The sequence below is a fragment of the Sycon ciliatum genome, chromosome 13 (assembly GCF_964019385.1).
Source record: "Sycon ciliatum chromosome 13, ocSycCili1.1, whole genome shotgun sequence".
NCBI classification, from domain to species: domain Eukaryota; kingdom Metazoa; phylum Porifera; class Calcarea; order Leucosolenida; family Sycettidae; genus Sycon; species Sycon ciliatum.
Window position 1 is genome coordinate 25542359 of NC_088655.1, and position 12537 is coordinate 25554895.

At 49.1% G+C, this 12537-nt stretch overlaps 1 protein-coding gene across 5 annotated transcripts in view; it reads left to right on the top strand.

The window, feature by feature from the left end:
• Positions 1-12537, top strand: part of LOC135829468 (uncharacterized) — a 169987-nt gene that overhangs the window by 25245 nt on the left and 132205 nt on the right. For all 5 annotated transcript variants that reach the window (XM_065341869.1, XM_065341870.1, XM_065341871.1 and 2 more), the window contains exon 4: positions 11104-11481. In XM_065341869.1, coding sequence (XP_065197941.1) covers positions 11104-11481 — 378 coding nt within the window. The remainder of the gene's footprint in view (positions 1-11103; positions 11482-12537) is intronic.

Consider the following 12537-nt stretch of genomic DNA (forward strand, 5'->3'; position numbering starts at 1 on the left):
AGCATGTGCACACGGCAAAAACGTCAGACGCACCATGCCTTCCAGCTGAAGTGGACACCCCCTCCACAGCCCCTGACTACCTCCTGCGATCCTTCCCCTTCTTTGCCATCACACCCTGGATCAACCTGCCTGCGGACCTCCTGCTTCACGAACCTCATTCAAGACGCCACCAAACCTTCAAGGTCAACGTATGTAAGGATCTAATCCGAAAGAGATGGCTGTGGTCCACACAGTACCTGTGACGATGATATTGAGACCCATTTAGTATTTACCTCTCTACTCTCTAGTCTCTACTAGTACTTGCTTGTTATGATTATTGTTCTCTTTCTTCTTTTTTCCCTTCTGGTTTAGTCATTACACGTATTTATATTATTTGGAGCAATACTAGCGCCCCTTTCTCGCACCAAATTATTATTTTTGCTACTTGACCATGCAACCCCCCCCCCCTTTTTTCGATGCCAGGTTGCAACGCTAACGCCGAGACCCCTGGTCGGTCGAGTTGCTCCCTGTACATCGGCACGTCGTCCCTACATCCCCTGTGTCTTGTCTTGTGTTTGTCTCCACATGTCTCTTTGTAGGGTTGTGTTCCCAATAAATAAAATAATTCATTAAAAAAATAGAAAACGAGATTTTCACGAGACGAGACTGCACCCATTGCATTAGCTTGTTTCGTATGAAACAAACAAGTCACTGAACCTGTCCATAATGGGGATTTTCCCTGATATGCGAATTATGCATACTCAGTCAATGCGTCCTTGAACCTTTACCTCCAGATTGGGAACTGCCAACATATTATGCAACTGTAAAACTCAGATTCTACCCTTTGATCGGGACACGGAATGCCGGAAGCAAAACCAGTGCCTTGCTTGCACAATGAACATGAGTATTTCGACAACACATCTAAGCCTCAGCAGCAACATAAGGCTTACCGTCCAGAAGGTGAACTCGCATTCTTGGGACACTGTGGGAAAGGGTAAAGAGATACGAATGGATCTAAGTCCGAATAAAATCAGCTCACGTTTCCGTAAATGAAAGGGTGAGCATAAGCAGTGAGTCGAAGGAAACTGGTCAACTCAGAGATCACCTGTCATTGAGTATTCCGTAAAAGGATGCCTCGACAGCGGAAAAGCTAAATTTAGAAAAGAGATCCTGTCAGCTTTTCCGTTGTTTATTGCATTCCACCTAAAATCAGAACACTTTTCGTAAGTGAAAGAGTAAAGACAAGCAAAATTTAATGAATCAAAGGGAACTGGTCAACTCACCTGTCATTGAGTAATATTCCGTGAAAGGAGGTCTAGGTCTCAGCAGAGCCGAAGCGAAATAAGCCAGGAGACGAAATATCCGAAACAGCTCATGCAAGAAGCATGCAGTTCCATGTTCCTCGTGCATGCGCATCCGAAAACGGACTGCAACAAAATGTCTGCCGTGCACGTGCACAGCACGCGCGACCACGCGTTGCACCGTTGGTAGATATCTAGATAGGCGCTAGGCGCGGCCAGGATACCGGATCTAGGAGGCCACGGCTGTCCGCGGCTGACCAGATTACAATATGGCGTCGTTCCACCGGGTTTTAGAGAAGTTTTGGAAACTCGATGCGAATCGGTAAATTATTGTGAATAGTAACAAAACCAAGTTGGTTTTCAGTATGATTCGACACAAAAAACGCAAACAGTTGAAGATCGTTTGAAAATTTGAAAGAGGAGCATGATCTAACTAGTAGTTAGTGCTCCAAATGTTTTTCTTTGGAGCGTTGGAAATACAAACACGAAGACAGACATTGCTGTCACCGCGCTGTCTTCTTACCTGTTTACGAGGAGACTGAACCTTGGTCCTCGGCTTTCCTCTTCTGTGGACGAGGAGCCAGCGTACTGGCTTCTTTGGTGGTTGTTAGCAGATGCTGCTTGGCGACAACTTTCAGCCTGGCGAGGTCTCCTGGTATGTTTTTATAGATGGCGTTGAGGGTGTTGAGACTGGCGTGCAAGCTCTCTGCCCCTTGCTCCGCGAGCAGGCCCAGACCAACGTCAAGTTTCCTGATGAGCGGCACCGTATGATTCTCTAACAGGTGAAGTTTCGGCGTGATGTTTCCAAGTCGCCGTGCCACAACGTGTCGTCTGCACATACTCAAGAAACGCCGAACTTCAGACTCCAGCTGATCCATCTCGTCTGCTGAAACTGCCTGGCTGTGACTGAAGATAGCTCGACAAGAAGCGTAGCTGTTCATCAGATTCTCGTGTAAAGATGCTATTGTTTGGGCCTCCTCCGCCAGGACTGGACACCTGGACGTGAGGACTGGTACGTGAGCATGGCTGATGGCAGTGACCACGGTGGGCTTCAAGGCTTGGTGGACGTGATTGCCGATGAAAGCACCACCGTGGTACACTTGACGTTCGTTCTTGTGGTGTTGGAGAACAGGCTCCACAGAGGCTACGCATGGGCCACTGAAGTCCTTACTGCGGCATAGCTTGGCGATTTCGTCCTTCAAGGCGTCGACAGTCGAAGTGTGTTGCTGGGTCTTCGTAACTGCTGCCGTGCCTGAATGCCATGTCAAGCTTTCAGGCAATCGTGCCTGTCACTCTCATTGAGGATGTCGAGGAAGTGCACGACAACAGCGACAAGGTCTGGAAAAAATACAGTGGCAGCCATGGAGACATCGCCATTCCGCTTCGACATCGGCAGCTCTGTAGCGGTGTAGCTGGGCAGCGTCTTCGTGATGAACTCTCGTATAGAACGCTCAGACTCCGACTTTACTCCGAAGACCTTGAGCCACTGCCGCAGCTTCCTCAATTGGCTCCATGGCAGTCGGAGGTCTGCCTGAGCTCCTCCTGTGCAGCTGATGAGAGCCGCTTCAGCCCAGCAATCATTTGCACTCGAGCTCCATCCGATCCACCACAAACGGACTCTGCAATTCGGGTCAGCTCAGCAGCGCGGCGTTTGAGTGTTGAGGCAGACGTATCGGTTGACGGTACACTGCACTCTGGTGTTAGCTGGTAAACTTGCGGTTTGCCCCTGCCTCCTTCGCCAGTTTTCACCTCCAGCCTGCCACCCTCTGCCCTAGCCGTGACCAGACGTGCAGTGAGGTTGGTTGCCACATTGCCCTTCAACTTCGACGGAGAAGCACTGAGAACCTCAGCCACTGTTGACGATGGGCGCACAGAGCGGATAGGTGTCATGCTCGGCGGCGGGCTACGTGCTGTGCTACATGATGGCGTCTCTGCGGGATTGAACAGGCACATGTTGACATGACGTTGCAAGTCATGCAGCGGCACGACTTCAGGACATCCACGTGGCGATGGCTCATGGAAGTCGCAGTGTATGGACTGGCTGCTGACAAGCCTGGTTAGACTAATGCTGGGCGTGCGCATCGATGATGCAGCCATGTCAGCGCTGCAAGACTTGCATGTGTTATTCGTGCTGAGCCATTTGCTTATGCACTCTGCACAACTCGGATCATTGCAGCATGCTGTTTCCAGGATACCGTCTGCGGTATTCTGACAAATGATGCAAATTTGCACCGCATTTCTGTCTAAAAATCTGTCCCTGTCAAGCGGCAGTGTTGCACGATGTTGTCGCGCTGCTCTTGATTGTATGCATTCTGCACTGATATCTAGACCACTTACACTGCTGGTGGCTGAGTGTGTAGGTGATCCATCATCGCTCTGGTGGCTGGGTGCTGCCAGGAGTGCGGCACCTCGCAATGCTGTGTTCGGTTTTGCATGGTGCGCGGTTGCGCCCCTTTTCTTCTGGCTTGCACACACAGAGCAGTTTGTGCGATGGCGTGGCTCCCATTTGGTGACAGGTCCACAGCCACCTCCACAATGTTCTGCCTATCTACTGGCTCTCTTTAGGGCTCGCTCGCACAGAATACAGATGTATGGTGGGTGGATGTCTGAGCAATCTTTCGAGATATCATTGCCATGTACATATTTCAGCAGATCACTATATTTTTCCACACTATATCTGGTAGACTGCTGGAAACAGGAAAACTTTCTGCCACCGACTCTGCAGACTTCTTGCAGTAGCGATTTATGCTCATCCATGATCACTCTACGTCCTCACAACAACTGGAGAGTAACACAATTGCAGTTACGATCCAGTAAGTGTGGGAAATACCAAAAGTTTGGGAATATTGCAAACGCAAGTCACACGGAATTGATGCACGTCACGGAACGAAATTTTCTACAGCACCAGAACGGACACTTACCTACCCGATTCCAAATTATCTAAACGATACTCAAATCTGGTGATACTATTTGGGGCACAAACGTTGGCTCAAATTCTGCACGACGAACGTCCCAGGAGAGGAAAACAAACGTCCTCCAGAGACAAGGAAACAAATCGAAGCAGTGGTCGCGCGGCATGTACGCGGAGCTGAGGGAAAGGCAAAGCCGAAAAATCGAAAACTCAGGGCAAACCAAGCTGATTGGAGACGAAAAGTGGCGAAGTCTGTGGAATACTTAGCTGTCTAAAGCAATTCCTGGACGAAAATCATGAATTTTTACGCGTTCTCGGCCGCCATATTAAATGGGCCAAAATCGCGCAAAAAAACAGCCGTGAGGCATGGAGTATACTGCATGTAGTGAAATACCGAGCACCTAAGTCCTTACTTACGTAGCATAGCGCGCGCGATGTCGTTTTGTCTTGCCAAGGCAAGTGAACAGGATCGCGACTCCTGGCTCTTCACCTTTGTCTTTGGTCGGTGTACGAGCTGGATGCACGAACAGTTTTCGTAGGGTGAGTACTTTTTCATGTACCGGTACTGATGATGTAGCACTGAAGTCTGAATGCGACAAGTAGGACTCGCCCATCCGCCCCTCCCCACCTAAACTGAAAAGCTGAAGCGCATGCGCAGCGTCAAGGAGGTAGGGTTAGGGCCAGTACTAGGGCGCTCTGGCGGGATTTTACGGTATATATTTTTAATTAATTTTATTATTATCATGGTCATGGTCCTTGCAGTGCAGCGATAGGTCCTCTTCGACTTCAGACTTCAGTACTCTAGCAGTCCCATCAACCGATCCATATAATTATTAGCTGCCCGCTACATCATCTCGGATTCTAGCAGTAGTCTACTACCTCCGAGTCCCAGGCACTCGGACTCGGAGCCAGCCAACCAGGACGTATCGTAAACCAGGAGCGGGCGTATTTTCTCGAAAGGTAGGCAACTTCGATCGAGTACAGTCCAGTGCATTACGGTCTTACTAACGGCTGTAGTGATATTACTAGGCACTTCAGGCGGTTTTTTCAAAACCAGAAATACTCGTATTTCTTTCTTGTATCCGATTCAGATAGGTTTAGGAAGACTCCACAGAAAATTTGAAGCAAAAAGAATAACTTGGCACAGAGATATAGCCATCCAAAGTCGGAGAATTGAATAACGGCAATTTCAGTATTTCGACGGCACCAGCAGCATATCAGAAACTGGTAGGACTTGCTTCAGTGTCTATAGTGGCAAAATACCAGGCTCGCTGGAAGCAGGTCAAAATAACCAGATGAATGCAGAAACAGCATGGTTTGGAAAAACTTCGCATTTTTCATCCGTCCGGCAGCTCAGACGAAGATATCGGGTGTGGTCACCATGGCAACTCCATAGCAACTCCATCGCAACAGCATGAAAACAGTGCAGAGAAGCCTTTGGAAAAGCATAAGATGAGACTTTGAGGTAAGATAAAGTACTTCGGAAGTAACTACAATAATTCAGTGCCAGAACACATTGTTGCTACATGTACAGTACTGACGTGGTGACGACTACGGAAGAACAATGAGCCGGAGAATGAGCAAACTAGAATTTTACCGGGTATTTGACGGAAAGAAATGACAAACTATTACATGTAGAACATTGTTTGCAAATGTTTGGGACTACTGAAACTTCAGCAACTCCAGCATGAGAGATTTTGTGCATAGAGTGTGTGCTGGATTCTTGGTATAATATCACCGTCAATGCTTTTCTTGGTCGCTGGAAGCCACCTGCTGATCAGCTGACGATTTGTTCCAAGCAGGCCGTTTTGATGTCAGCTCTCTTGGTCCAGTCGCCGAAGTATATACTGTCCTACTCGTTGCCTGCAGGAGAGGACGACTGCTCCGATGCGACTCCAATATAATTATAACACCTGCAATATTTCTTCTTGCGCAGCCATGCGCATGGGCTCCGACGAACAAGGACTAGTGCCGGGAGGACGCCTGTCGCGGCTCGCTTTCAATAACACCTCGCATTATTTCTTCTTGCGCAGCAATGCGCAAAGTGTTGGACAAACGAGGACAACTGATTCCGAAAGGAAATACGACGCTGAAGACGATGAGCTACATGGCAAATGCGTGCAATCAAGTGAAATGCCCGAAAAATCCTTGCCGATTTTACTCGAACTGTACGTGAGTTCAAAAAATTGCCGCATCATGACGTATGTGGGCTCAAACGAAAGCTGAGGGCCTCAGCTACACGCTGCGCCACACGAGAAGGCCCTGCGCAGCTTCCGTGCAGCTACAGATCGATCTATGCATGCGCCTTTCCGTGGTGCCACGCATGTACGCGATTCAGCGTTAGCACTTTTTGACAGGTCGTGTCACGTGACTGAAGTGCCTAATATTACACTATTTACAGGGGCGTAGGAAGGTCTTCTAGTTCTACATTGCATATTGGTGCGACATAATATTATAAAGGCGGGGGAGGGGGGTTCCTGGGGCCATCAATTAGTTCACTGAATATGCTCCTTTACAGGTAAGCAGAGCCTCATGGTTGGCCTCAAGTCGATTTATGCGGTGGGGTGGGGGTGGGGACACGTTAGTTGCATTCATGTTACCCTTACTTGCAGTACTGACTTTAACCCCTTGAGCGCGGGGCTGTTTGTCAGTGCACCACGTAAGGGGCCGTCCGCAAATATCGAACGTTTTTCAACAAACGAATTATTTTAGTTTAGACCCAACCCCTCCCTCCCTCCCCCTCAGAACGTAAAAAAAGTTTGACATATGCATGCATAATACAACAAAAGTTGCAAGTATGTAACTGCTCCTATGGGCATGCACATGTATCAATGTTTTCTGAAACGAAATTGGTCAACCCCCTCCCACCCCATAACGAAATTATTTCGTTTCGTGAAAAAAGTTCGATAATTGTGGACGACCCCTAAGAAAATGGTCTTTTTTGAAAATTTTCAAACCTTGGCTATGTCAAGTCGTGAAATCTTTGGGAGCCACAACCACAGGCAGTGGTAGGTAGGACCCAGACCAGCACTCGACAACAAGAACAAAAGCGAAAATCGGCCAAGGCACGCCAGGCCGAGCGGCATACTCAGGTCGATTTTTGAGAAATTGCACCAATTGCGTGGTATGCGCGCGTAAAAAAGAGAAAAAAAGAGCTGTGCTGATCGCTGTACATCGACAGCTGGGTACTGAACCCGGGACCTCTCGTGCACAAGGCATAGACACTTCCAATCGGCTAACAGACCCGAAGACTGAAGATGTGGGCCATTAGTTTGTATATAAGCGCATGACGTACTAGTACGTCATCCGTGGGGCACTGTGTGGGTGTTATGACGTACTAGTACGTCATCCGCGCTCAAGGGGTTAATTAAGATTGAGAAACACAAAATTAATAATTCATTCATGCTGTAAATGTGCTGTGCGCTGCTGGTTCAGGGCGCTGTGCAACCCCAGACCTGCACTCTGCAGACACTGGGCTGCGTACTTGTGCATTGCATCGAGCAACCCCAAACCCGTTAGCACTGGACTGAACATATGTGTGTGTGTGTGCGTGCGCGCGCGCGTGTGTGTGTGTGTGTGGTGTGTGTGTGTGTGTGTGTGTGTGTGTGTGTGTGTGTGTGTGTGTGTGTGATGGTGCTATTGTGTGCATCAGGATAGCAAGATTGTGCTCTGCTAGAGTCCTGGTGGCCACTGATGTGTGTCAGGTGGGACATCAGCATCAGCCGGAACTACCCACGCCACAGTGATTGGTCATACTAGTGACAGTGATCGGAGACATTGTTGTTCTTATCCCAAATATGGATGGTGAGTGTGTGTCGCAACACCGTAACGATAGCCAAGCTCTATCAGTGCGCTTAAAGAGGAAGTTAAGGCAAAAATTAAAATTTCACCAGTTGTAGTCTTCGGGGTGCTGAGTCGAATGGTCTTGGTCCGAGAAAGCTGAGACGCTCCCTTCCTACTTGAATCCCAATCGAACTCGCGCACTTCCACCGAAACTGGGTGACTGCGCCCTACTAGATGGGGATTTGTATGCAAAATGTCACTAAAAGCGCCATTTCGTTCTTATAAAAGCACGGATGACCGCGATTGGCCCATATGTTGTAGTCTTTTGGACGCTGAGTCGACTGGTTTTGGTCCGAAAAGGCTGCGATGCAGCGTTCCTCCTTTATTCCCAATCGAACATGGTTGAACAAGCGGTCACGTGCTCCTGGTTGCCCAAATTACCTGGTCACCACGCCAGCAGGCGACAACTTTCACACCAAGGTTCAACTCGAGTGACAGGACTGCACCCAAAAAAGGTCAAACAGGCTAGTAAGTTGTACCCTGCAGGCACGGTGACCAGGTGACTGGCGTACGCAGGAGCACGTGACCGCTTCTTCAACCATGTTCGATTGGGAATAAAGGAGGAACGCTGCATCGCAGCCTTTTCGGACCAAAACCAGTCGACTCAGCGTCCAAAAGACTACAACATATGGGCCAATCGCGGTCATCCGTGCTTTTATAAGAACGAAATGGCGCTTTTAGTGACATTTTGCATACAAATCCCCATCTAGTAGGGCGCAGTCACCCAGTTTCGGTGGAAGTGCGCGAGTTCGATTGGGATTCAAGTAGGAAGGGAGTGTCTCAGCTTCCTCGGACCAAGACCATTCGACTCAGCGCCCCGAAGACTACAACTGGTGAAATTTTAATTTTTGCCTTAACTTCCCCTTTAACTATCCACAAAATAAGGAATTCGGGTGGACACACCCATTACCGTAGCGCTGGACATCCGAACCAGTTCCGTTATATCACGACGTTTCGTCACTTGCAACAATGAATGCCTGATTTCAGAGATGACGCTCCAGGAAGCCTCTGCCCTTACGGTGAAGTCTGTACGCCATAGTGGTTGTCTCTTGTACAGTCTCTCAGCGTCCTTACGCAGTGTAATACATGTATAGGTGGAATCCTCATAATTCGAATATGGCTTAATTCGAACATAGTGCTTAATTATTAGAAGTTTTCCAGGACCGATTTCTGTCAATACGATTCCCACATAAAGTTTCTGATAATTTGAACCTCGAACTGGACACGTCCGGTTCATTAGAAGTCCCACAGATTCCACTTACATAGAAAATGCATTGGATTTGTGCTGATAATTCGAAATTAGCAAAGTGTAATTCAAAGTTCACTGTACACTGTACTGGTCAACTCAGTTGAGCAGGCTGTGCCGGTCAGTTCAGTTGAGCAGGCTGTGCTGGTCAGTTCAGTATCCGTGAAATCTGTGTCTAAGGTCCATAGCGCTACTTTGGGGGGGGGGGGGGGGGATTCCACCTGCATTGGGTTTTGACAAAATAGGGCAGAGACTGAATTATGCTTTCCCATGGTATGACTTTTCTTCAAGTGCTCATGGGCTCAAATTTTGGTTAGAATTTTGAAGCAATAGGGGGTGAGACATTGTGCATGCAGGCGACATGACGTCTCGCTTACCATTCCCTGTGCCACCTGCATGATGTGGCAGATTTGAAGGACACTCGCAGCTGAAACCAAGAGTATAATATAAGCCCCCAAGAGTGTGCAACTGCTGATATCCTTTCTATGGGGTTCACCGACGGCGAAAACTCACATCACGCGGTGCAGTGTCGCAGTTATACGTTTCCAGCCTGTGTTTAGCGATCAGCGGTGTAATGAAAAACATTCTCTGACAGAAACTCACTGCGCGTATGCGAATCCCGAGCATGATCATGGCAGATATTCGGATTGCGCGCACGCTATCCTTCATCTGTACGTAGTACAAAACGTACCTGAGAAACTGATGTGAGTTTTCGCCGTCGGACATCCCATATGCAGAGTTGCACACTCTTGGGAGGTTATAATTTACTGTAAAAGCAGAAATATTCGTCTGGAATTTAATTTCGTCTTTTTCGTCCAAGGAGCTTTTGGACTAAATTAAATGCCGGACTAATGTCGATTTGTCCAGCTTTTCAATACACTCTTATAATCCATGGACGAAATTTACAACCGGACGAACTCCCTTTCTTTGGAGTTGGACGAAATTATTGACCGACGGAATTTTCTTCCTATACATGTACAGTATTTATAGTCTTGCTGCAACTGGCAGGGCGTTGAGGTGTTTATAAGTCTTGATCTCTCTCATTCTGATCTTGTCCGCTATCGTTGCTATAAGAGAAAATCTGTGGGTGCACATGCAGTGCATTTTCAGATTTGCGTGCTTCTCTTGCGACGCGCGTATACATCGTACTGCACAGGCAGAAAATTCCGTCGGTCAATAATTTCATTCAACTCCAAAGAAAGGGAGTTCGTCCGGTTGTAAATTTCGTCCATGAATCATAAGAGTGTATTGAAAAGCTGGACAAGTCGACATTAGTCCGGCATTATTTTAATTTAGTCCAAAAGCTCCTTGGACGAAAAAGACGAAATAAAATTCCAGACTTTGGCCACACCTGCCGCACCGGTTCCGATGCCCCTGCAAGCGGTCCGTCGTATCGCTGCGGGGCCCGGCGAGTCAGTTGTAAGCCTGTTCAATGCACAGGCTTGTGTTCATCAGAATCGGGCGCTCGCAAGTCTGTAGAGCTGCATGATGGATCAAGTCAAGTCCAGGCCAGGCCTGTTCCTAGTGTCGGATGGTTCTACTCAAGCAGTGTTAAGCCCAACACTGCTTTTGCACGGCTTGTCAATAGCTTCAGACTTAGGAACGGAATGTATGGAGTTGTGGTCACATCTTGGTCATGTGACTGAATTTGTGCAGAAAATGATCATGTCATGTGACCAGCGGAACCAACATGGCCGACGTCTTGTGACCCATAGATGCAGGAGTTGAGTGGAATTGAACCCAACATGCCTATCCCGTACGGTCATGTGATAGATGTGAAACCATTCTGTTTCTCTATGTGTGTGTTGTGCCAACATTTTCAGACGAGTCTCTCGTCCAACAGCTCTCTGACAGGACAGGATGGGAGAGTGGCGTCTTCAGAAAACTTGTGCCTGACCTGGTTTCCATGCTTACTCCTGCTGCTATGCTTCGCCAGTGTGAGGCTGAGGAGCTGATTACGTTTGACCAGCGTCAGCTATTTGCAACATACCCTGGCCCTGCAGCGCAGAATGAGGCATTGCTCGATGCACTACGCCTGGGTGATGACGCATCCTTCCACACCTTCCTTGAATGCATCCGTAAAGTCGAGCCACCAGCCAGCGCGAGAAGGTTATTGGCCAAGCTGGAACCCGTCGACAAATTCCGCAGCACTGCTGAGGCCGCATCAGCGTCTGCAGGAGCATCCGCTGCTGATCCAGTGGGTAAGTAAAGAGCAGTAGGCTGTACAGGCAGAGGCCAGTTGGGACTTTTGCAGCTCCATAGTTTTTTTCCGTAGTTTTGGCAGCCCAGCTGGCATCAGGCCGGTCTGAAGGCTTGAAGTAGCTACCTAGCAAGCAGTAGGACTAGGAGGAGTAGTGCGATGGCAGTAGGGCAGTGTAGTGCGATAGGGGTAGGGCAGTGTAGTGCGATAGGGGTAGGGCAGTGTAGTGCGATATGTGTAGGGCAGTGTAGGGCGATAGGGGTGGGGTAGTGTAGTGCGATAGGGGTAGGGCAGTGTAGTGCGATAGGGGTAGGGCAGTGTAGTGCGATAGGGGTAGGGCAGTGTAGTGCGATAGGGGTAGGGCAGTGTAGTGCGATATGTGTAGGGCAGTGTAGTGCGATAGGGGTTGGGGAGTGTAGTGCGATAGGGGTAGGGCAGTGTAGTGCGATAGGGGTAGGGCAGTGTAGTGCGATATGTGTAGGGCAGTGTAGTGCGATAGGGGTAGGGCAGTGTAGTGCGATAGGGGTAGGGCAGTGTAGTGCGATAGGGGTAGGGCAGTGTAGTGCGATATGTGTAGGGCAGTGTAGTGCGATAGGGGTAGGGCAGTGTAGTGCGATAGGGGTTGGGCAGTGTAGTGCGATAGGGGTAGGGCAGTGTAGTGCGATAGGGGTAGGGCAGTGTAGTGCGATAGGGGTAGGGCAGTGTAGTGCGATAGGGGTAGGGCAGTGTAGTGCGATAGGGGTAGGGCAGTGTAGTGCGATAGGGGTAGGGCAGTGTAGTGCGACAGGGGTAGGGCAGTGTAGTGCGATAGGGGTAGGGCAGTGTAGTGCGATAGGGGTAGGGCAGTGTAGTGCGATAGGGGTAGGGCAGTGTAGTGCGATAGGGGTAAGGCAGTGTAGTGCGATAGGGGTAGGGCAGTGCAGTGCGATAGGGGTAGGGCAGTATAGTGCGATAGGGGGAGGGCAGTGTAGTGCGATAGGGGTAGGACAGTGTAGTGCGATAGGGGTAGGGCAGTGCAGTGCGATAGGGGTAGGGCAGTATAGTGCGATAGAGGTAG